Source organism: Pezoporus flaviventris, unplaced genomic scaffold (assembly GCF_033815535.1).
Source record: "Pezoporus flaviventris isolate CSIRO_AGI_PZ_B2104156 unplaced genomic scaffold, CSIRO_AGI_Pfla_v1 ptg000009l, whole genome shotgun sequence".
In the NCBI taxonomy this organism is placed as follows: domain Eukaryota; kingdom Metazoa; phylum Chordata; class Aves; order Psittaciformes; family Psittacidae; genus Pezoporus; species Pezoporus flaviventris.
In genome coordinates this window covers 5,794,877-5,816,973 of record NW_026892557.1, presented here as the reverse complement: position 1 = coordinate 5,816,973, position 22,097 = coordinate 5,794,877, and the positions used below count along the sequence as shown (strand labels likewise).

Here is a 22,097-nt window from a genome sequence, read left to right as displayed (position 1 = left end):
TTTCCCAAATCCAGTTTAATCAGCAATTTTAGTAAAAACTAAATTATTTTATTTCAGTACTCTGATGACTATGGGTTTATTATAGATTCAGAAAAATATTGACTTCAAAGTATAGTCAGTAAAACTGCCAATTCCAGGCCTAGACACTATGCTATGAATGAACAAGAACTGAAATCACTGCTTCCATTGCCATTTAAATCCTTCTTTGGAAACCCACTGCAGGCAATTAATCTTCATGTTTAAAAAACTACCGCATCCTTATCATTCCTTATGATATAAAAAACTACCCCATTTCCTTATCATTCTGTGTGCAAAGAATGCCACTTAAAAAATTATGGAAGCTAAACCTTTTCTCTCCTTAACTCATTGCTTCCTGTTAACTCATTAACTTCAAATTTGTTCACAACACCTTTAGAAAGGGATCATATCCTTACACATATGGAGACCTCATGCAATACAAACAATCTTCTTGCATTTCTCAATTGAAGATTACTGTCTGTTCCTCTGCTGCTAATCTGCAATCTTGCAGCAATCAGCAGTTGAAAATCCAATCCCTTCCACTAAAAACACAATCAGCTCATTCTTGGAAGTCTTCTACCAGGGATCTAATCAGAATATTCACCTTGAGCCATTTTATTTTATCATTAGGAAAAGATTATATTTATGGCACCTGTGTTACTTCCAATGTGTGCTGCAACTGCCGAAAGAATATCTGCAGACTGTCACCTATTTTTGAATTGGTGGCTTCTGGGTGCTACCTAGTCAAATTTAATACTGTTTCAACACCAAGCTGTTTGCTACCTCAAATTCCAGAGGCTTTGTGGTTTGGTCGGGGGGTGTGTGTGTATTACTTCTGTTGGAGCAGGGGGGTGGTGGGGTTTTTAGTTTGGCTGGTTTTAACTCAATTGCTTTGTCACCGAATCAATACTTCCAAGAGGTACATGAGGAAGTTTTTGCAGCTGAGGAGTTCGATTTCTGATCCTAGTAAATGTTTCACCAGTCTAGCAACAACCTCTGATTTTATTCCCCCCAAGATAAGAAAGCTGCTCTCTGCCTCCTGATGACACCATGGATTAACTAGCATTCATCTAAGAATTGAAGATACTGAGATTGAAATCATGTTATATAAAGATTATTTTTCCATCTTATCTTTCAGTTCTTACAGTAATTTAGATCAGATTTGCCTGCAGGCTGTGTTTACAGGAGGAAGGCAAAAAAAAGGAAGGGGTTATTCTTACTTTGCAAACATTATTATTATTACTTGTTAGTAAAGTTATGGATTCCTTAGCTTCACAGCTGGGATTCAACAATAATTCCAGCTTTAAAGTTGTTGCAGTTGTTTCTGCTTCTAAGGATTCACTGCTGTATTCTTCAAATGCAAACTTCATTGTTTTGTAGAATTCAAAATTTTGTCTTAGGACTATGCAAGTAATGCAGCCAAAGTCATGACGGGTAACATTTCCTTCCCATGTCTTCAAAATTTAATTACACAGCAATATACCAGTTTATCTTACCTTGTTTGTAGTATAGCTGTCCCAAATTATAAGTTTGCCATCCTGGGATGCACTAACTAGAAGCCTAGAGAGGAAACAGGAGATAAAGACAATCACCGGAAGAAGAAGGAAGATCTTTGTGATGGCATCTGTCTCCACTATCAAGGCCAAGGTACTTGAAACAACTCAAGTACAGTGCAGCATTACCCAATTCAGTCATGAGCACTACCAAAATTATTTTGCAAGTACTCAATTACAATGCTAAATATTATGGAAATGTGTGATGGAACACCTACATGTTAACACCTTCTGCCTTGAGAAAAACCACGTAACTAACATCTCAATTGAGGGAGAAAACTTGCATGAAATCAGTGCTTATGTGCTCTATAAACAGGATTCAGATTCACTGATTTTGGAAATCTACAGTGTCAATATGGTTTCATTTTTACTATTCTTAACATAGGAAAAAAAGAGATATTAAGTGTTTCTGAATTCTCTTGGCTGTCCAAGTTCTCTTGGAACTAGTGGTTCCTAGTGGTAGGAAAAAAAAAACAACAGTCCTGCACAGTCAACTTTCTGACAAGTGATGCCAGGAGATCTGATTTGAATAACCAGCACCCACCTGGAATCAGTCCCCCAGTGCATTGCATAAATTTTAGCCAGGTGTCCCCGGAGCGTTCTTCTAGTGCGCATTTGAATTCTCCCCACTGGGTCAATGTTGGCTGTGATCTGAAACAGCAATGGTGTCATAGACAGAATTTCTCACTTCATAGTTCCCAAAGTAACACATCACACATGAATACCTTTAAAGAAGCATTCCAATGCAGACCCAAGTCCCACATTTTGAATACTGAGTTTTTAAAAACTGCCTAATCTAAAGCTACATCATTTTGTGTAGTACATCCTTATCAAATTAAAGAAGCAGGCCCTCTATTGCATTTACAAAGACACTCAGAAATTACCTTGTTTAGGTCTTATCTTCTTGGACTTTCAGGATTTCAAACCTTTGATCTGGGTTTTCTACTCCCGTGTACATTTCTAGAAAACCCCTCACTGTATCTCCACGAGATGCTCTACAGAGTACAGAATTCCCATTCCCCAAGTTAATGTTGGCCAATAGGATCAAAATGTATCAGTACAGCAAGAGGCAAAGGCATCAGCTCAGGTTCAGCAGCAGTTCAAACAGAAGTGCAGCATTATGTGGATATTACTAAATTAATCTCAGCAGGTATTATGGTTCAGACTGTAATGGTAACAAGACTGTACTACTACCATCTCTGTAGCAGAACACTTCTTACAGAAACTACTGCTCAAGCTGGACAAACAAACAATTTACTTCTCTCTGGAAGGAACCACCTAAAGGCAAAATTAAAAACAAAATGATAAAGGACAATTCATGTTAAACTTAAATACTTACCTGAGCCAGGGTGGCATCCGCACATGCTTTCCTAGCATCCTGCAGCAGGAGAAAAAACAGAGAAATCAGAAGTTCTCTGTAAGCGGCGAGGAGAAGCAAGACACGCCAACCCAGTATGGGTGATAAGCAAACTTCTACTTTATTTGTGGCGCACTTCGCTTATATCCCCGTGGTGTTAGCCACGCCTACTAGTCACAACAGTATTGGCTGGTTCTACACAGCTTCCTTCACATTCTCCTCCCACATCCGGTATCCGGTTACCTGTGAGGCCTACCCCTTGCCTTGCTCGCACAAGGCCTCTAAAGCTCCATGTCCTTGCTCTTAGAGCCATTCTGCAACAGTTCTCTACCTTCCCTTATGTGTTTTGTCAAGATGATCCAGCACCCTCAAACCAAGGCTCAGAAAGTATTTCTGCTTGCCATCAGAGAGGACCCATGCTAACTACATCATGAATGTAGTATGCTGCCTGCTGTTAAAACACAGAGCATATTGAGCATTTGACTTCCAAACATTCTTCTTTTGAGGAAAAGGTAACGATTTTCACCATGAAGACAGTCAAGCAATGGAACTCTGTGTCCAGATAGGCTCCATCCTTGGAGGGTTTTGAGACTTGACAAATCTCATTGCCGATACCTTATTTTAAGCAGGAGATTGCTTAATGTTGGTTACGGTCTGGCTCAGAAACACTTCAGTAAATATTCACTTTGATCCAATCCATTTCATGCATTATTTGTGTAACTATTCTTTTCTAAGCAATATTAAAAGACAAAAATGTGATTTCCTAAAGCAGTCACATATGCTTGCCCTTTCTAAAAATCCGCATTAACTTTGACATTGTGAAAACATAGAATCATAGAACAGTTAGGGTTGGAAAAGACCTTAAGATCATCTAGTTCCAACCCCCACGCCATGGGCAGGGACACCTCACACTAAACCATGTCACCCAAGGCTCTGTCCAATCTGGCCTTGAACACCACCAGGGATGGAGCACTCACAATTTCCCTGGAAAACCCATTCCAGTGCCTCACCACCCTAACAGAAAAGAATTTCTTCCTTATATCCAATCTAAACTTCCCCTGTTTAAGTTTTAACCCGTTACCCCTTGTCCTATCACTGCAGTCCCTAATGAAGAGTCCCTCAGCAGCATCCATGTAACTTAATGCATCACATCTGTCCATCTCTGTTCGCAAGCCACACAAATAACCACTCATCGGTACTGTGGTCAGATACCATACATACTCTGATTTGGTTTTTCAGTTGTTCAGCCTCCTGGCGTAACTGGTCAAGCTCACTCATTTTCCTGTGCTAAAGGTGTGCCTCACTGCCACCTCTGAAACAATCAGAAATCTGAAAGACAGACAAGTGGTGATAATAATAATTAGTACAGGTCAGAGCTTGAAATTACTAAGTCGTTTCACCCATCTCAAACAGCTCTTGGGAACAAAAGGCAGACTGGTTTATAAGTATTAGAATACAAGCAAAAAAATTTCTCTGAAATCTCTTCAGAATAAGGTGTTACCACACTTGAATATGTTCAGCTTTTTGCCAGCACAGAAAACAAAATAGAATTTGGAGTTACTCCTTCCCTCCAGGGCTTGTATTTGCATTTTTTCATTAGTGTTTTTCTGATTCAGTTTTGTATAAACTCAAATTTCCCTAGAGTGAACCAGCAGATAACACTAATGTTAGACATGAAATTCAGAACTTCTCTGTAGGTCTTAAGAACACAGTAAGAAATTCTCCTATCAAAGAGCAAGCTCCTTAAGTATTTACAGACTGACACAATCACTTGCAAAATGCTGTAAGAGCCATTATGAGGTTTCTGTAACACAGCAGTTGTGAGAAATGTTGTTCCAAGATCTGGATAAAAGGATCACTCACAAATGTTGTTCAGGATTTTGTATTAATTGCTAAAATGTCTCCCTGAGACTTACTATTCCAATAGTAGCATGTTGTCAGAATAAAACTAGTATTTTTTTCAATGTTAAATTGAGAAGCTTGAGAAACTGCTGCCAACAGACATCTTCCCCCTCTAAGAATCTTGTTTTTCTAGCATCAATAAGGACCAAATTACTAATGCTATCCCTCTGTCTGCTGTACTCCATAGCCAGCAAGATAGAAGCTCAATAAAACACACCTACCAGTGAACACTCTCTTCTACTGCCTGTAGAGTTCCTCAGCTATTGGACTGTTTTCCAATATAATCAGCATACAGATTTCATTAAGCATACAACTTACCTTTGAAAAATCACTGTTCCAGAAAGATGTTGTTGCCATTTTCACTAGTACTGCACACTTAAAACTCAGCTGCTCTTAAACTGTTTCAAAATCTCTGCAGCTTGATATATAACATGCTGATGTTCATCTTTTATTGCAGATCAAGATAATTGGCTCCATTTTCAAATGCTACACAGAGCACCTGGAGTTTATAAACAAACACTGGTAGTGTGTTTAGAACATTTTATTAGCCAGAATTGACCCTTTACTATTAAAGCAAATGCTTTGCCAGCAGCTTTACATATTACTCTGTTAAGATTTAATCAGCTTATTTATCTTTGCAGGCACGCAGGGTTTTGTTGGTTTTTTTTCCTAAAGCCCTTCCCAAGGAGAAAGAGGAGGATAACTTCCACATTTTTATCCACTCACAGTAACAGGAAGCATATTGTAAAGGCAAATTAAAGCAATAGAGCAAGCACTGCTGTCTAAAGAAAAGACTTTTCCAAAGACTTACTAAGACTTTAACATTCCCTAAATATTGCTATCCCACATAACCAGACTATTCAGGTCTCTTCACAGTAGCTAGTATTGCAAACTAAAGACCTAAAGGAAAGAATGTCAAATCTTGCCATATCATATTTTATAAATTTATACTCTTCTCTGAAACACGGAATGTTTTTGAAAAGGAATTCTAGTTCCCTCCTGGCTCAAACCCTCCATCCACACAGCTTCAAAGCCCTTTCACTTCATTGCAAAATGAGGTCTCTTCTCTCTACTGGTGCCAGGGTCATCTTTAAGCCCCTTTAAGATTCCTTGCTCAGCTTAGTCAAATCCAGTTAAGGCAAAACCCATCAAGAGTATTTTATTATCCTATAACCACCTTCTTTTCTTTTGAATTCTCAAGATGTATTGTTCACTCTACATCTAAGACAAAACAGACTGTGGCTGGGTCTACCCTACAGTTTTTAACACGCAGTCAGCGCAGTATAGAGCTCCTGTGTAGATCACACACATTGTGAAATAATATATGCTAGTCTTGTCATGAATTAAGAAACTCTGAAGATAGTCCTTACAAATAAACTGCAAATTTTCAGATCTTTTAGTTTTTAGATAATCATTTCTGCTTCTGCCATTCTTCAAGTTAATATATAAGCCCATTTACCACTAAGCAAATACCAGCCTCTCCAAGCAGAGTACAAAGAATTCAGAGATGGTATCATTTCTATTTCAGAGAAAGATATCATGATCCAAAACTTAAGCATTCTGTTCAAGGTCACAGCAACTCAATGACAGGATTAGGATCAAGACTTAGGACACTAGAATTCCAGCTGCAAAGAGATACAGGTAACTACACTGAAGATTTGCATGCAGCTTTATTTAAAAATATAATAGGATGAATAATCTAATGTCAAAGCAGGCATGTTCTCCTGTATTACTGCTTAAAATAGTGCCAATTTATTTCTGCCAGAATTTATGTGCTATGCAACAGAATTCTCTTGCATTTAAATGAAACAATAATTCTTTGTATGGAACAGGAGAGGCCTAAGGAGATGAACACTAATCCTAGAGGAAAAAGTTATATTAAGTTCACAGAACCCAAACCCTGTAGTTTCATTCTGGATTATTTGCACACACCAAGTTCAAAACAAATCATACAAGCTTATTTTGTGTTTGGGCCTTACTGCTTAATATAGCATGCACTGAAGGGTACTACTGTAAACGACCTAGGCCCTACATAGTGTGCCAAAAAAAGCTCCTAAAATGCTCTATTTGTGAGCTCTACAACAAGACAGTCGCTCCCTAATGCTTTAAGGAAAGCTTCCTTGTAATAAGTAACTTCAAAATGGTTTATCAACACTACAGAAACCTTTACACCTACATGCAAGATATCATCTCCATTATCACAGGCAGTGAGGAGTTTCAGGAACTTAACTACTGTTGTCAAAAGCAGCACGTATGGATCTTGACCTTCAGTCACTTGCTAGGCAGGACTCGCATTTTAATATTCACTGCATGACAATTAGTAGCTGAATGCGTACACCCCTTGATGTCTTCCCCATCTGCAACACCACAGATCCACATAAATTCACATCTGGAAGTTAGGTACTTTTAGAGTTACAAGTTAGCTCCTATGCATTCCAAGCAACTCCAAACTGCATTTCTGACAGCACCCATTGTAATTGTTTAAGCTACACTTCCACGTTCCCTGTGTAGTCTTTGTTGTTTCAACATCAACAGGAAGATCCAATTCCTGCCTACATGACTGAACTCACTAGCACTCAGGAAACAAAAATCCTAATGAAGCCTAGGGCATTAAAATATAGGAGTTCTCTGAAGCAGACTAAAATTTATGGGGTAACCAACTTGGCTATTCCTCTATTTCTTTTACACCAAGTCTTAAGCAATTAAATTTACGTCAGAAATATGAAATGAATAGGGAAATAAAGGGTTCCATCCTCTTGTGTACTGATTACTGTAAATCAGCAGAGTTTACTAGTCAAACAAAAAAACTTTAAAAGGGAAAAAAACAACAGGTAAGGTCAGGAAAACCAAAATATTTTTATCTATTCTCTCAATACTTGAGAAATTTTTATACAGATTTATTCTTAGAAATAACAAGAAGAGACTGTTCAATATATGATCTGTGCTCATTGCAAACTAATGCAATTGAGTATCATGAAATAATACATTTTTTGTTTCTTGGAATGTTTAAGGGCATTTAACCCCATTTTAAAAGAACATTTCTAGAAGAAACTGTAGGCTTGATAGCAATGATACTTCTATTTCTGGAGTTTTGAAAGACATTACTAAATTTCTAAATCAAACAAACCTCATGCAAAAAAAGTCACTATTCAAGTTCCACACTCCCTTTATCCAAACTATCACCACAGCTGTGAAGAAATAGGTAGCAGTCAAACTCATGCTTACCTCACTTTCTTTTCAGTACGTTACTGTGTTCTTGAAGGCAGGCTTCTCAAGAATAACACATTCACTTTGCTGAACCCACTCAAGACCTTTCCAGAGGCTGAAGTGCTTAAGTGTCTCTGCTCTAAGCCTAAATCCTCCTAATCTTGTTGACAAGTATACCTTGTAGATAATTCTGCTCTTACTAGAGACAAGAAGATGCATACTTGCAAGGTAGTTCACTGTTCTTCACTACACCACATGACTCAAGTCTCTAATCTCCTCTTAGATGTTACCCATAGAAGAGTCCCTTTGTTCCTCTGTTTTCCACATAGGAAACAAGAGGTATTGAGTTCACCTTTCAATATAAGATCAAACTTCACAATTAGGCCATTTCAAAAAGATTTATCAGGTTACTCATCTCAAATTAACAACTTCTTGGTCTGTTCTTCTCTAAGCTACATGACCTATATTCCTATGTAAGGGGAAAGTTTCTATGTCCAGACACTCAATTATATTGAACAATCTTTGCACTGAATAGAAAGCCATATGAAATCTAAATAACTCCCACAGGCTTCCTGCAAATGGAGATAGACATAAGGTCCCAGTATAATAATTCACTTTAAAGGTAAAGCTCACTATGCAGAACACAGTTATAACTCAAAGGCTAAAGAATTCACTCATTTCATTGTTACAACTCTAATGTCCTTTCCAGAGCTCAAGCTCTTTATCCAATTAAGTCCAGTTACTGAAACCAAGGTATCATTAATCCTGTCACACTTTTAGATGTAGACTACATTATGCTTGTCTACATTGCAAGAGAAGTGGGAAGAGTTGAATACAACTCATCTAAATATATATTCTTGTGTTAAACATGATTCCTCTCTACAGCTGCCTGGTAACAGCAATGAGGCAATGTTCACTAAACACCGTTATTTAATCTTCTCACGTCATTTCCATTATTACAAATGGAAAAAAATCTCCCGAATAGCCCATCCTATAAATAATCTCTACAGATTAAAAGAAGGGAACACAGCTATCATTAAGTATTTAGAACTTCTATCCCTTCATGGCCAAACTTTCTTTCTTACAAGATATTTTTAGCATACACTACAACTACCAAAAACAAAAGTAATCCCACCAAGCCGTTGCTGATGCAGTCTGATAACAGAGGTTTTAAACATATATTGTTAGAGTATTACCCATGCAAAGTAATTTCCTAAGAGGGTTAGCCAAATCGCCTTTCTCCCAAATGAACAGGTTGACTGATACTTGTTCTCTCAATATCTTCCCTGCTAACATACATGGCCCTGTACCCAGTACAGCTGTACAAAACAGCCAGAGAAAAAGCAAAGCACATCATTTGCAAGAACAGAGCCAAAACTTTACAGCCTTCCTAATGAGTTCGTGTTGTGCCTATCAGACAGTCTCATAGCAGGTCATCTGATTAAATGAAACTGTGTTAATCTATTAGATATCATAAATCCTATTAGCAACATGCACAGCAGCTTGTACATTTTCACAATGACAAAGGAATTATACACAATCCACTATTAGTTCCAATGTTTTGGCATCATATTGACTTTGAAAAGCTGAGGGGGTTTTGTTATTTAACTGGAAGTATATATTGAGTCCTATTTGACTTTTATTCAATAGAAAATACAGTAAGATCAGAATTGCTTGTGGAACAAATTTGAGGTGTTCTCTCTCCCATTTACATGGTCCACAAGAGAAGACAAAAAAAATTCAGGGGTGCCTTTTGATCCTGAAGAGCACACATCTCCAGATAGGGTGACCACAAAAAAAGTAGAGAATTCTAGAAGTTAAAAATCATAGAAAATGTATGCAGGAACACAACACAAATGTAAAGAATCACAGAAACTTCTGTGATACAGCTTTATTTGAAGGAAAAATTAAAAAAAAAAAAAAACAAGCACAAAACACAACCCTTTCGAATATGCACTGAATATAGCTCAAAAACATTGAGTTAATACCCAGCACTGGTTAAAACGAACGGTTAAATACAAAATAGCACAGAAAAAAAAAAAATACTAAAAATACTATAATGCCATTGAGGAAAAGCAATGGTTTTTCTACACTGGGAACACTGTGTCCAGTTTCTGATCCTCCAAATAATAGAACACTGGAGGTATCTAGGGCTGACCAAAGTAACTAATCGGAGAGCACCTCAGAAGACAGGTTTAGAGAAAGAGACAGGGGCTCACTTGCTGTTTGCTTTTTGAGAAACAGGTAAACATCTAGTAATGGGAAGCAACAAATACAACCGAGCAAGTACTTCCTAAACAACATATGGCTAACTAGTGATGTTCCTAATAGACCGAGAGGTTTCACAAGAGGCAGAAACATTCGAAGTTATAGCCTGGAAGATAATGAAGGTTTCACTGTTCCAAAAATATTAGTAGTAATTATGATTGCAAAGAATATGAACTTTGAAGCTTTTAGGTTCTGTTTAAATAATACTGACACATTGAAAAGAACATTCTGACAAGAGCCACTTTGCTCAAAAGAAATTTGGCCTTTTTTGTCAAACATGGCAGATAAATAATTTTTCATTCATGAGAGAATGACTATTGTAATCATTTTATTTACTGCAATTCCCTGACCCACTGAGATGAAACAGTTTCTTCTATGGTCCCCCTCTGCTTTGCCAGCTCCATTTCTGAATGAAGGCAGGCACCAGTATCTATTATTTAGCAAGTTTTCTGCCCATTTTAAAATTCTTCCTGTTGGTACAAGAATACACATGCTAAAGCAGAAAATAGGTACTTCAGGCTTGCACATATTAACAGCTAAAAACATTAAGTTAGCTACTTAAAAAATAGTATGAGTTTCTCAAGCACTAGAAAAAAGAAGTTACCTTATTTCTTTACTTACATTTTCTCTCACTACAGTAGAGAGCCAGCTTCTGCTGTCAAACATGTAAATTCTGGAGGGGAAAAAAAAGGAAAAAAAAAGAAAAAAAAACAAAACCAGAATTTGTACAATTGTCAAGAAATAACATCAATTTCTTAACAAGTCTAGCAGAAATTAAAATGTTATCAAAGCACAGACTATTTTTTGTTGGCTAACAAACAGCCAGCTTGTCGTCATGAAGGAAATGGGCATTGCTTTAATATCAACAGGACCAAAAGACTCATATCACTTTTAACATTCTTCTCTGAAGAAACTCTTGCAATTCTCAGATCATTAAGTCTCCTCCCCTAGCTGATACAGAAGTCCATACTATTAGAGAGCTTAGGATTGTAGCAAAACATTTTCTCTCTCATACAAGACTAGTTTTTACTGGACTACAAGGTGTCCCCTCTCCTCAGCCTGCCTCTTCAGAGCACTGAAATTATTTCTGCTCAATACTGATCCTGAGGTATGCTAGCTTTCTAAGCGCAGTGAAATACCAAGGTACCTATTTTATCAAAAGAAGTTACATAAACCTCCTACTAAAGAGCTCAAGCCAGAGCATAACACTCTTCTAGAAGAGTTATAACTCCTAATCACTAAAGATGTTAACAAGTAAAGTATTAACACATTAAAAAACCTCACACACTTGCAGTCTGGAAGACTAATGATTTAACACACAAAGTGGCTCTTTAGCAAGCTGGAAGAGTTTCTTGTAAGAAATTCTGAAGCAATTTTTTTTCCTCTAGCAGCACAAAGTCATAATTATAGTTCACCCCAAGATTCAAAACATCAACAACCGCTTATACATTCAAAACATCTGCAATTTGCTTGTACCACACAGCAAGGCAAGGGCTGTGGGTGATGTCAATGGACGCTGAGTGTACATCTTCAATGCCGGTGCATTGGGACAGTAGAGGATTATTCTAAGCACAAAGCAAGAACATACTGAAGTGAAATGATCTTAAATCAGAAAGCCAGTCTACAATCTCATGTACTTTAAACTGAAATGATTCCAGATAACGCATCTTTCTGATTTTACAGTTCACTATTAGCTGGAAAACCTACAAAACCACTTCAGCGCCTGGTATGGAGGTTAAACTACTTAGGATATGGATCACCCTCATCCAAACTTATTTTTAGAATAAAAAGTTTAATACTGTGATTATGGAATCACAGTGTAAGCAGTTTTGTTGGCTACTGACAGAAAAAAATCCACACTTTTAGACATAAAACAGTAACTCACACTTAGAGGCCAAACTCTAACCCCCCAAAGACACAAGCACATGACATGACCATTTGAAGTTCTGAAGAAATATCAACTCTATTCAACTTTCAGAAGTCTTGACAGGAAAAATTTGCCCACACTGCAGAGATGAAAACTGATGAAATTCTGAAAGTATTCTCTCAAATGTAAACAAGTAAAATCATGCTGGAATGCTAAAAGCACACAGAATACATCATAGCAAAGGCCACAACACACACCATTATTATCCTGTGCTGTACCCTCATTAATGCAGGAGAGGTGTTGCAGATTTCATATGCCTTCTGCAAAAAAGAAAAACAAAACAAAAAAGCTGCTTTAACCAGCCTGCAAGAAGAGTAAGGAAGCGTAACAGCAAACTGCTCCACAAAGCTTGGTTTTGCTTTTAAAATCAGGTTAAGTTTCCAGTTGGGTTTGCTGAAAGCAACCTGTAACGCTGCAGAACACAATCCTAGCAACTGAGGTATTTTCAATTAAAGATGGAACTCTTTTTAAGAGCAAAAGTAGACAAGCAACTGAAGGTGTGGAGGGGAAATAAAATCTGCATTGTCACAAGCTTCCATTTTTAGCTAAAACGTAGCCTGGTAAAAGCAACATGAAAATTACAGGCCAAGTCATTCACCGCACCACAATCCTGGTTCAGCATAGAGTTCTTGTAATAAGCTTTATACACTGTCTTAATCAGCCCTTAGAGCCCTGCTTAGCTGAGAGTTTGAGCTTCACAACATCACCAACTGGGGTTTCTAAAACTGGAGAGAACAAAAAGTACCACAGAATACTCTAAGCTTGGTTCAAGCGGTTAAGTCATTATACCAAAGCACCTGGAGGTTGGCCAGCCCTACACATAGATGGTGTACCCAGTGTGCCCACATTCCCAGTTTTCTGTTCCAAGCAAAGCATCATCACTTCTGGGTAAAGCTTCCCTACTACAGCTCTAACTGCTGACAGCCTAAAATTCCTTTTTCCTTCAAGATTTCCTTCAACTTTCCTTGAGGTAGTTACACTGAGGTAACAACCCAGCCTAAAAACTTAACTCCAAAATCCATCAGAAAACAAGCCTTCACATGAAGGCTCTCCTGGAGAGTTTCATGAGGTTGAGGAACACAGGAAAGAAAAGAAGAAAGGAAGGGACTTTGAAAAGTAGGGAAAGCATTTAGAAGTATTTTACTGCAACAACATAGCAAATCTGAACAACTCTCCAAAATTAAGCAACTTCTTAAATACATTCACTGTAGCCCGCTCCAAAGCCATTAGCTGTACAAACATATTTTTCTTCTTGACCTATGGATTCAATGACAGACTTAAACCCTAAATATTCTGGATGTTAATTCCACCAGCACACTTTCTTAAGACTGCTTTACACATACTTTGACTAAATGCCAAGGCCAATATTTGAACTGCAGCAAAAGCATTCCAGCTTCTTAAAACATGCCATCAATTCGTACATAACCTGATATGAGGTCAGGGATGGCTCATCAGACAAGACACCTGCCCACCAAAGGTTTGGCTCAGACCTTAGGACAGGGTTTGGCCAGTCTTCATAAGCAGCTGTGTCTGTGCTCCTCCAAGCACTAATTCCAATTCAGACTTTTCTTGTTTAGCACAGATCTGTATTCTAGAATGCCTAGTCTCTGCTGTCGCCTCCTGCAAGAGCAGCTTTGAAGGATAGCCAATGGAAGGATAAAATAATAATTACAAATTCACAAATCTAAGTATGCTCAACTGAATGGATACAACCCCTTCTCTTCTATTTGATGTTTTCTTTCTGGGAATCACCTGCTGAGTCTCTAATTTCCAAGCACATAAGCTTTGAACAACAAGCAATACCTTACTAACAGGTTTGCAAAGCAGATTATCCTAGCAGGGACAATACTAGATTGTCCAACTCCTTCAAAAACTTACTGCAAACACTTCTGCAGTCAAAAGCTAGTGTGGCTGGACTGTTTCTGTGGGAGGTATTGGCTGCTTCTTGCATTGAAGAATTGCCAAGTTTCCTTCTGAAGCAGTCATTGTGCTCAAGAGACGTTTTTCCATATGTTAATGTGAATGAAGTACACACAAAACAAGCGAGTATCAGGTTGATAAGTGTTAATGGTCATTATGCAAGTTATTACATTAGCAGTTACATTACTTTTTCTACTCTGCTTGGTACATCTAAAAGACTGCATTAGAAAAAAAGTTTCTCACAGCTGCATAAAACACATGAAAATTGATAGCTAAAGAATAAAGATCAGTTCTAGGATCCCTCCAAAGTTCTGGCTGCATTTCTTCATCCAGGCATAACAGATCTGCAAGAGACATCTTCTGGTCAGTCAACATGGTCTTCCATCAAATTGCCTTCACCTAAGCAGTGAGGCCAGAAGTTTCAGTTTCAGAAAAAAGAAAAAAAAAAAAAAAAAAAATCAAGCTTTTATTTCCAAAAATTCAAGGGAGAAGCCAGACACTAACATATCCAGAAACCTTCTAAGACCTTATAAAGCCCAAATTCAAGAGAGTTTCACATTCAAAGTGCCAACTTGGAATTGCTGTCTCAGAAAAACACTGCATTTCTGTCTCCTCCAAAAGCATTACAGAATAACTCACAAAAAGGCCAACTGCTATACGCACATTCCTCAACATGTAGGAAGTTACTGCCATGGAGTAAAGCAACCCAGCTTTTACTGAACATCACCAAACACTAGCTATCTATGCATAGACCATCAGCTTTTGCTGGCATGCCTAAGACTTGAGGGCTCATCCCTCCCCATTTTTCATAGAATCATAGAATAGTTAGGGTTGGAAAGGACCTTAAGATCATCTAGTTCCAACCCACTCCTGCCATGGGCAGGGACACCTCACACTAAACCATGTCACCCAAGGCTCTGTCCAACCTGGCCTTGAACACTGACAGGGATGGAGCATTCACAACCTCCCTGGGCAACCCATTCCAGTGCCTCACTACCCTAACAGGAAAGAATTTCTTCCTTATATCCAATCTAAACTTCCCCTGTTTCAGTTTTAATCCATTACCCCTTGTCCTGTCACTACAGTCCCTAATGAACAGTCCATCCCCAGCATCCCTGTAGGCCCCCTTCAGATACTGGAAGGCTGCTATGAGGTCTCCCCGCAGCCTTCTCTTCTCCAGGCTGAACAGCCCCAACTTTCTCAGCCTATCTTCATGCAGGAGGTGCTTCAGTCCCCTGATCATCCTCGTGGCCTCCTCTGGACTTGTTCCAACAGTTCCATGTCCTTTTTATGTTGAGGACACCAGAACTGCACACAATGCTCCAGGTGAGGTCTCACGAGAGCAGAGTAGAGGGGCAGGATCACCTCCTTTGACCTGCTGGTCATGCTCCTTTTGATGCAGCCCAGGATACAGTTGGCTTTCTGTGCTGCAGGCACACACTGAAGCTGGCTCACGTTCATTTTCTCATTAAAAAATAAGTATTTAAAAATAAACCTTTTGGACAGTTTGCCACTTTTTCTAAATAGAATACTAATAAGCAGACAACAATGCTAAAGATGATGGTAGGGACACATGCTTGTAATAGACAGCTCTAGAGTAAAGTGGACCCTTTCCCTTTCCCACCAACGGTAAGCAAATTCAAGCTGCTTTAATGGAAGACAGCATCCCTATGTTGCCAAAATACTCATATTTCCTGATGCTAATCCCATAACCTACATTTAAAAAAATCATACTAATGCAATATTTAAGCATAAAAATCTGGACTATAACAGGTCACTGCATTAATCTTTTCTAAATGCATTTGCAAGCTATGAGTATCATTTAAAAATAATCTCAATTCTAGGAACAACAGAGAATTTGTGTACAAAATAAAAGAACTGATTATTACAAGTTTAATAGATGCCTAAAGCCAAATGCTTAAAATAACACTATTTTTAAAAGAGGGGTCTTGGGACATCTCTGAAGTAGTTAATGAATATTAGTAACTGTTGCTACCTTAGCGAAGTAAAAATATTTTCACCTACATCTTTTCTGCCTTGTTCTTAAAGAAATTCACATTTAAGATCATTCTAACACTTCCTGATAAGTGGCAGGCATAGCAAGCTAACTTATTTTAAGAACAAAATTTAATGATATTTAGTGCAAGTTTTCAAACCACTAAGCAGGTAAAATTTAGAACCTGCTTGTGCATAAATTTCTAGCTACATTTATCAGAAAAAGAAATTACTGAACACTGTCATTTAATAAAGTATCCCCTTACCCAAACCCAAGCATTTTTGTTGACCCATACTACTAGGTATCTCCCTTTAGACCAAAAGCCAAAACCCAGGCAGCACCGAAGGAGCATATATCACAATTAACGAGCACAGAAATGACTAAGCATTTATTACTAGATGCTTCTATAAGCAGAGCCTTACAGTAACTGAACAGTTGTTTCTCACTTCAACCATCACCTTTCATTGCTTCCTTCAGCTCTTTTATCAGGCTCTCCAGTTTTTACTGGCATCTTTACTTCATTTGTAAATTCTCCAGAATCTCTGTTTAACTGAACAGGGCAGAGCACACGCACAACAGGGATATCGCAGTCCTACTTCAGTAATGTCACTGACACGCCATATTTTTCACTATTTAGCATTAATATTATTTCCATGAACAGAGGAGTATCTACAAGGGTAAGACTATGTAACCAAATATTGCTGTATGCAAACACCTTCTCTGTAACACACAACTAACTATTCATGAGCTGAAGAAACAAAATGCTAGGTCTGACAGACTAAAAGAAACCAAAACCACTTTGCACTTTAACTGCAAGAGACAAATCAAAAAGGTTTTAGTTACCCTGTCTAGGAAATACATCTTTTTTGCATAAGCCCTTTAGGGTCAAGTACACTCAAGGCCTTTACTTAAGAGGAAAAGAGCCACACACAGCAGGAGCTATCTAGAAAGCTGATAATAGTGAGGACGGATTCATAGTTTGGGTGTAAAGTGTTAAGGAAGCAAAAAAAGGGGGGGGGGGCACCAAAACCCAAGGATAAAACTATAGCACAAATCAGTCAGATATGGGAAGGCTGCCTGGTGCGAAGCATTATCAGCAAGGTGTTTGCAGAGAGGTTGAACAAAATAATGGCAAAATAATCTAAAAACAACCCAGAAACAAGAAATTCATTATTTTTTCCATAGGGGACCTAAAGCAGTGGTGCCACAGTACCAGTTCATTATCTTATCAGAAAATGTGTAATCTCTCATCTAAATCAGCTGAATCTCTGGGTAGCAGGCTTAGGGCAGTTCAGAATGCAAGCTACACATAGTACATGGTCTCCTAGAAGCTAAAAGTGGAAGCATGCTGTTGTAGAAGCAGCTTGCACACCATCCCAGTGTGACAATCAGTGACAGAATCATAAAACAGCAGAGGAAGACACATTACACACCTAAATATGTGTGTACTTGCTTTTTTTTTTCCTTTTTCTCTTTTTTTTTTTTAGTAAAAGTCTGCATTAGAAACACACTTGCTCGGGTAACAAAACAAGTTTGTAATCCACAATTTAAGAACAGGCAATCCCATTATGAAAAATAATTCTTGCCAATTCTCATGGAGCTGCCAAAAGACGGTTTATTTAAAAGTCACTTCCAGATATACCAGTTTTCCAGTAGGTCTTCAGGACATTTTCTGTGATTTTAATATATTCAGGAAGTCCTCCCAAAGACTGATGTGTTTCTCTATCACATGACCATGTTCTGCTCAAGTTCTCCCCAAATATTTCACATAGATGCTGAGGAGAACAAGGCTTGGCTGGACTGTGCTTTCACAAGCAAATGAATACCTGTATGCAAAAACTGGCACATAGGCAGGTGATCACACCACCTCCTGCTACCAAAATCCCAGAGATTATAATAAAATCCATCAAATTGATAAATTGCCACTATCTGGGGATTAAAGCATAAAGAGAACAAGTATTTTCCAAAAGCCTGAATAATATTTCTCTCAGGCCTCCTTGCCAACACATCTGTATTGGCATGATTTTTTCAACTCTGTTAAAAATAATGTATTGCTTCAGATATTACCATTACAGTGACATCGGTAGGTACATTAGAATATTCACCACAATATTTATTACGTTAGAGGAGGAAATGATCTACATGATCACTTATATATAATACAAAAAAACAGAAGCAAAAATAGCAAAATTAGATATGAAAAATAGTAGTAGAAATCAGTAAGACTGTGTACATGCATAAGCACAGAAAATTAACAAATTGCTATTTTGTATTTCCACAAATTTCAGTTCAACTATTTTATCAACAGAAGCTGAATCATCCATTTCATGCTACATATGCCAGCCAGTAAAGAGTCAACTGAGTCAAAGGAGCAATCGGCTGCTTCCTACTTACACCCTTAAAAAAAAAAAAAATAGAGCTTTCAGAATGCTACATTTAGCAATACTTTTTACATCCTTAAAAGTCAAATCATTAAAATTTGAAGAAGTAGCCAAGCAAGTCAACATACTTTTACTCAAGCCAAGGGAGACAGTTCCTGATACAACTTATCACATATAAAACATGGTCTTTTCTGGACAATTTTGGTTCTGAAAAAGCATCCCCCACATCCATGCATGTAGGCAGACTTCAAATGAAAACTTTCAGATGCTGACATGCCTCACTGCACTAAGGCCCTCAAAACACTGATGAAAACCACATTATGTTTCCAGAGCAGCAAGATAATTTATACTCTATCAAATCTGAACTGTGCTTTACCATGCAGACCAAGAGTCCAACAGAAGCAACCCCTTTTGGGACAGGCTGGACAAGGGTACCCCAAAGGTACCCTTAGGGACAGGCTGGACAAGACTCGATTGATAACTACCGCCTGACTATAACTATCACATCCTGCCCCAACAAAAATGCAGTAGTTAAGACACTTGAACAACAAACCACCTGCTCTCTTTGTGCCTCTGCTACACAGACTACACAAAACAGCCTAGGAGATCATCTACAAGAAAAATATTAATTCTTTACAACAGTGCTGAAGATCTTAGCCAAGCTTCAGCTAATTACTTCACTGAAATAAGAATTTAAGTGTCCAAACAGCATGCTGATCTTCAGTAAGAGATTAACAAAGATTCACAGTTAAAAAAAAAGGAAGCTACACCATGAAATAACTGCTTTCCAGCAGCAGTCTGAAGATAAAAAGTATTTCAGTGGACCACCTTAAAAAAAAAAAAAAATCAACAAAATGTATTACAAGCATATAGCAGAAAAAAAAAATACTCCGAAGAGATTAAAATATGGCATAACTTTTCACTCCAAACAGACCAAGTAATACTTTGTTCTCTAGCCCTGCAATCAAGGTAACCCATCTTTAATCAATGTGCAAGCAGTTCCATTATTTTTGATAGCAATGATTTATACACCTCCAGTAGCTCATTAATTTCTCCCAGCAATTGCTCTATTTTGATGTGTACCTTTGATACAAAATAAGATACAGAAGAACAGGAACAAGTAAAGCAAGGTTGCCAGACTGAAAAGTAGAGTAACATAGGAGACCTTGAAGCCATTAGACTCAGAAGTACTGTTTAGGAGCAGACAATGCTACAATGCTTAATGCTGATACAAAAAGTACAGCCCAGGGACAGCACCACAACAAGAAAGCAAATGCTTGCTTTCACCCTTGGATGTTCTTTTTTTCTATAATACAGTATTAACTCTCTTAAAATGTCAGGCATTAGTCTTTAAGTAGCAGTTGTATTCCTCTAGATAGTAAGCATGTGGTTAGATGGTCAAAATAAAGAGGAAAATATGAATAAAAGAACACAAGTACTACTAGGGATAGGAGCCACGGTGGGCATTAAGAAAGAGAAAACCTGAAACATCAGAAGACAGAAAACACACTAGCTGTAGTACACAGTATATCAACTCACTCCCTTTGAAAACAGAAAGGGAGAGAGCTTTAAAGACTGGTCACTTCGACCTTATTCAGAATATTAAGGATTGTGACTTGGGAAAAACATGGTTGTTTCCAACTCCAGCTTCCACCTCAGCTTGCTTTTCTAAGCTCCTTCATGTTCTGTAAGAGCAGAGCTGCTCATTAACTAGAAGCTGAACTATCACAGTTTTGCAGCACAGCACATGGCAATAAACTATTTGTCCATCTTGATTTCCTTAACATGCAAAGTTGTGAATTGGCAAGGCAGCTGCTTACAAGATGCCTGTGCCACCCTTCCTGATGGAAAGCAGCAATAACCAGCTTCCCCAGAGTGAGTCCTTTTGAGTTTAGTTCACAACAGCAAGGAGAAGGAACAAAACCATGACTACAGGATAAATTAGACTGAGAAATCAAAACTGAATTAATTAGCTAGGTGACACAGCTTAACATCCCATCTTACCCCAAGGAAATCTGTCCAAATGCTTTATATTTGATCCCCATAGTAGCAAACACAGTGGATTTCCCGATGCCTGATTTAGTATGAGTTCCATCTTTTAGTACGAGTTAAAGGGAAGAGAGAGGAGTCAGGCTAGAAGCAAACATGAAGATGACTGGGCATCTTCTCATGCCTAACGACGCATCCAAGATTTCCAAAATGTCTCAAAGAGCTTCATTCTACATTCAGATTTTCAAAGTTTATATTGGTTTTAAGATTTTCCCCCCTTTTCTTCAAGATGCTTCACTCCATTTGATTAGGATACAGTTTTCCAATTTCAAAATCATTGCATAACTTAACTTGAATATCCTGAATCTGTAAGTACATCAAATTCAAGCCTAATGAGAGACTTTGAATAATCAGATACCTAAATACTTCCACCTGTGGACTAGTTTGCCTAGATACTAAAGCCCCAAACACAGGTCCTGCAGAAGTTCTGCTTCCCTATTTATCAGCAATGAAGCTTTTTCCAGAAGAACATATTCCCTGAAACGCTGAAACTTCACATATCATCTACAGGCACAAGAATAAATGAAGTAAGCTAAAGTAATTAATTTGACTTCAATGTCTGAAGTTTTTATGATATTTGACTTTTCATACATGAAAAAAATACTACCCCAACTTCTCAAGCATCTATTAAAGACACGACTTTGTCAAGATTTTAAAGGTTTTAAAATTTTAATTCTTCCTGTCCAGAATGATATAATTTTCTTCAAGTATTATACAATCTTTTAACCAAAGTACTGTTAACTTTAACAGTTAAGTTTTCAGGCACTAGCCAGATAGTATCTGACAACTTGTAGTGAAAGCCAGGACATAGTAACCTGAAGCACAATTAAATTGCCATAAGTATCAAGCAAACTATTCCTGATCTTTGTACAGACCACACCTTTGTTAAATAGACAGCAGTGTACCTTCAGCATTTCACCAATTCACGAAGATTTTGCAACAGGAATATCAACTATATGTTCCAACAAAGAGAACTCTTTAATTAGTACAGTATAATCCTATTTTCAGTACCAGAGGTTTCAGCAGACTATCACATCTACTTTGTTTTTCTAGACGAACAGAAAAAATAACCTAACAAATGCATTTGGAGGAAGGTGTGGTAATCTGAAGAGTTTGGAAAACTAAACAGAAAAAGGCCAAGAGGACCACAAATGGAATTCTTCTCAGCATCCTGAAGCATGTACAGGCCTGCGTTGTTGAGCACTGTTATTTCATTTATTGGGAAAAAAAAACATAATACTAAGTTTCGTATTATGCAATTATAACTTACGGTATTTTTATTCACTGAAACATAAGTTTCTTTCTTTTTTTCTATTTATTTTAAGATTCAAGCATTGTGATGTTTGACACATTGAACCACTTGCTGTTAACCAAGATATATCAGCTCAACAATTTAAATAAACCTAAACGGAACAGGACTCTACATGTATGGCAAAAACCAGACTTACTGCACTAGCTTTTACCACAGATCTTAGAAAATATTGGTACTACACACATATTAAAATAAGAAATAAAGTTT

At 37.8% G+C, this 22,097-nt stretch overlaps 1 protein-coding gene across 6 annotated transcripts in view; it reads right to left on the bottom strand.

Annotated features, from left to right (window-relative positions):
* The window catches only part of GNB1 (G protein subunit beta 1), a 41,657-nt gene that overhangs the window by 12,302 nt on the left and 7,258 nt on the right, over positions 1–22,097 (bottom strand). For 4 of the 6 annotated variants that reach the window (XM_061450462.1, XM_061450457.1, XM_061450460.1 and 1 more), the window contains 4 exons: positions 4,150–4,257; positions 2,911–2,949; positions 2,116–2,222; positions 1,515–1,578 (listed from right to left, as the gene is read on the bottom strand). In XM_061450462.1, coding sequence (XP_061306446.1) covers positions 1,515–1,578; positions 2,116–2,222; positions 2,911–2,949; positions 4,150–4,206 — 267 coding nt within the window. In that variant the 5' untranslated portion in view covers positions 4,207–4,257. Of the gene's footprint in view, positions 1–1,514; positions 1,579–2,115; positions 2,223–2,910; positions 2,950–4,149; positions 4,258–10,926; positions 10,979–22,097 lie in introns of all 6 variants that reach the window. The other 2 variants (XM_061450459.1, XM_061450461.1) reach the window with 1 other exon arrangement.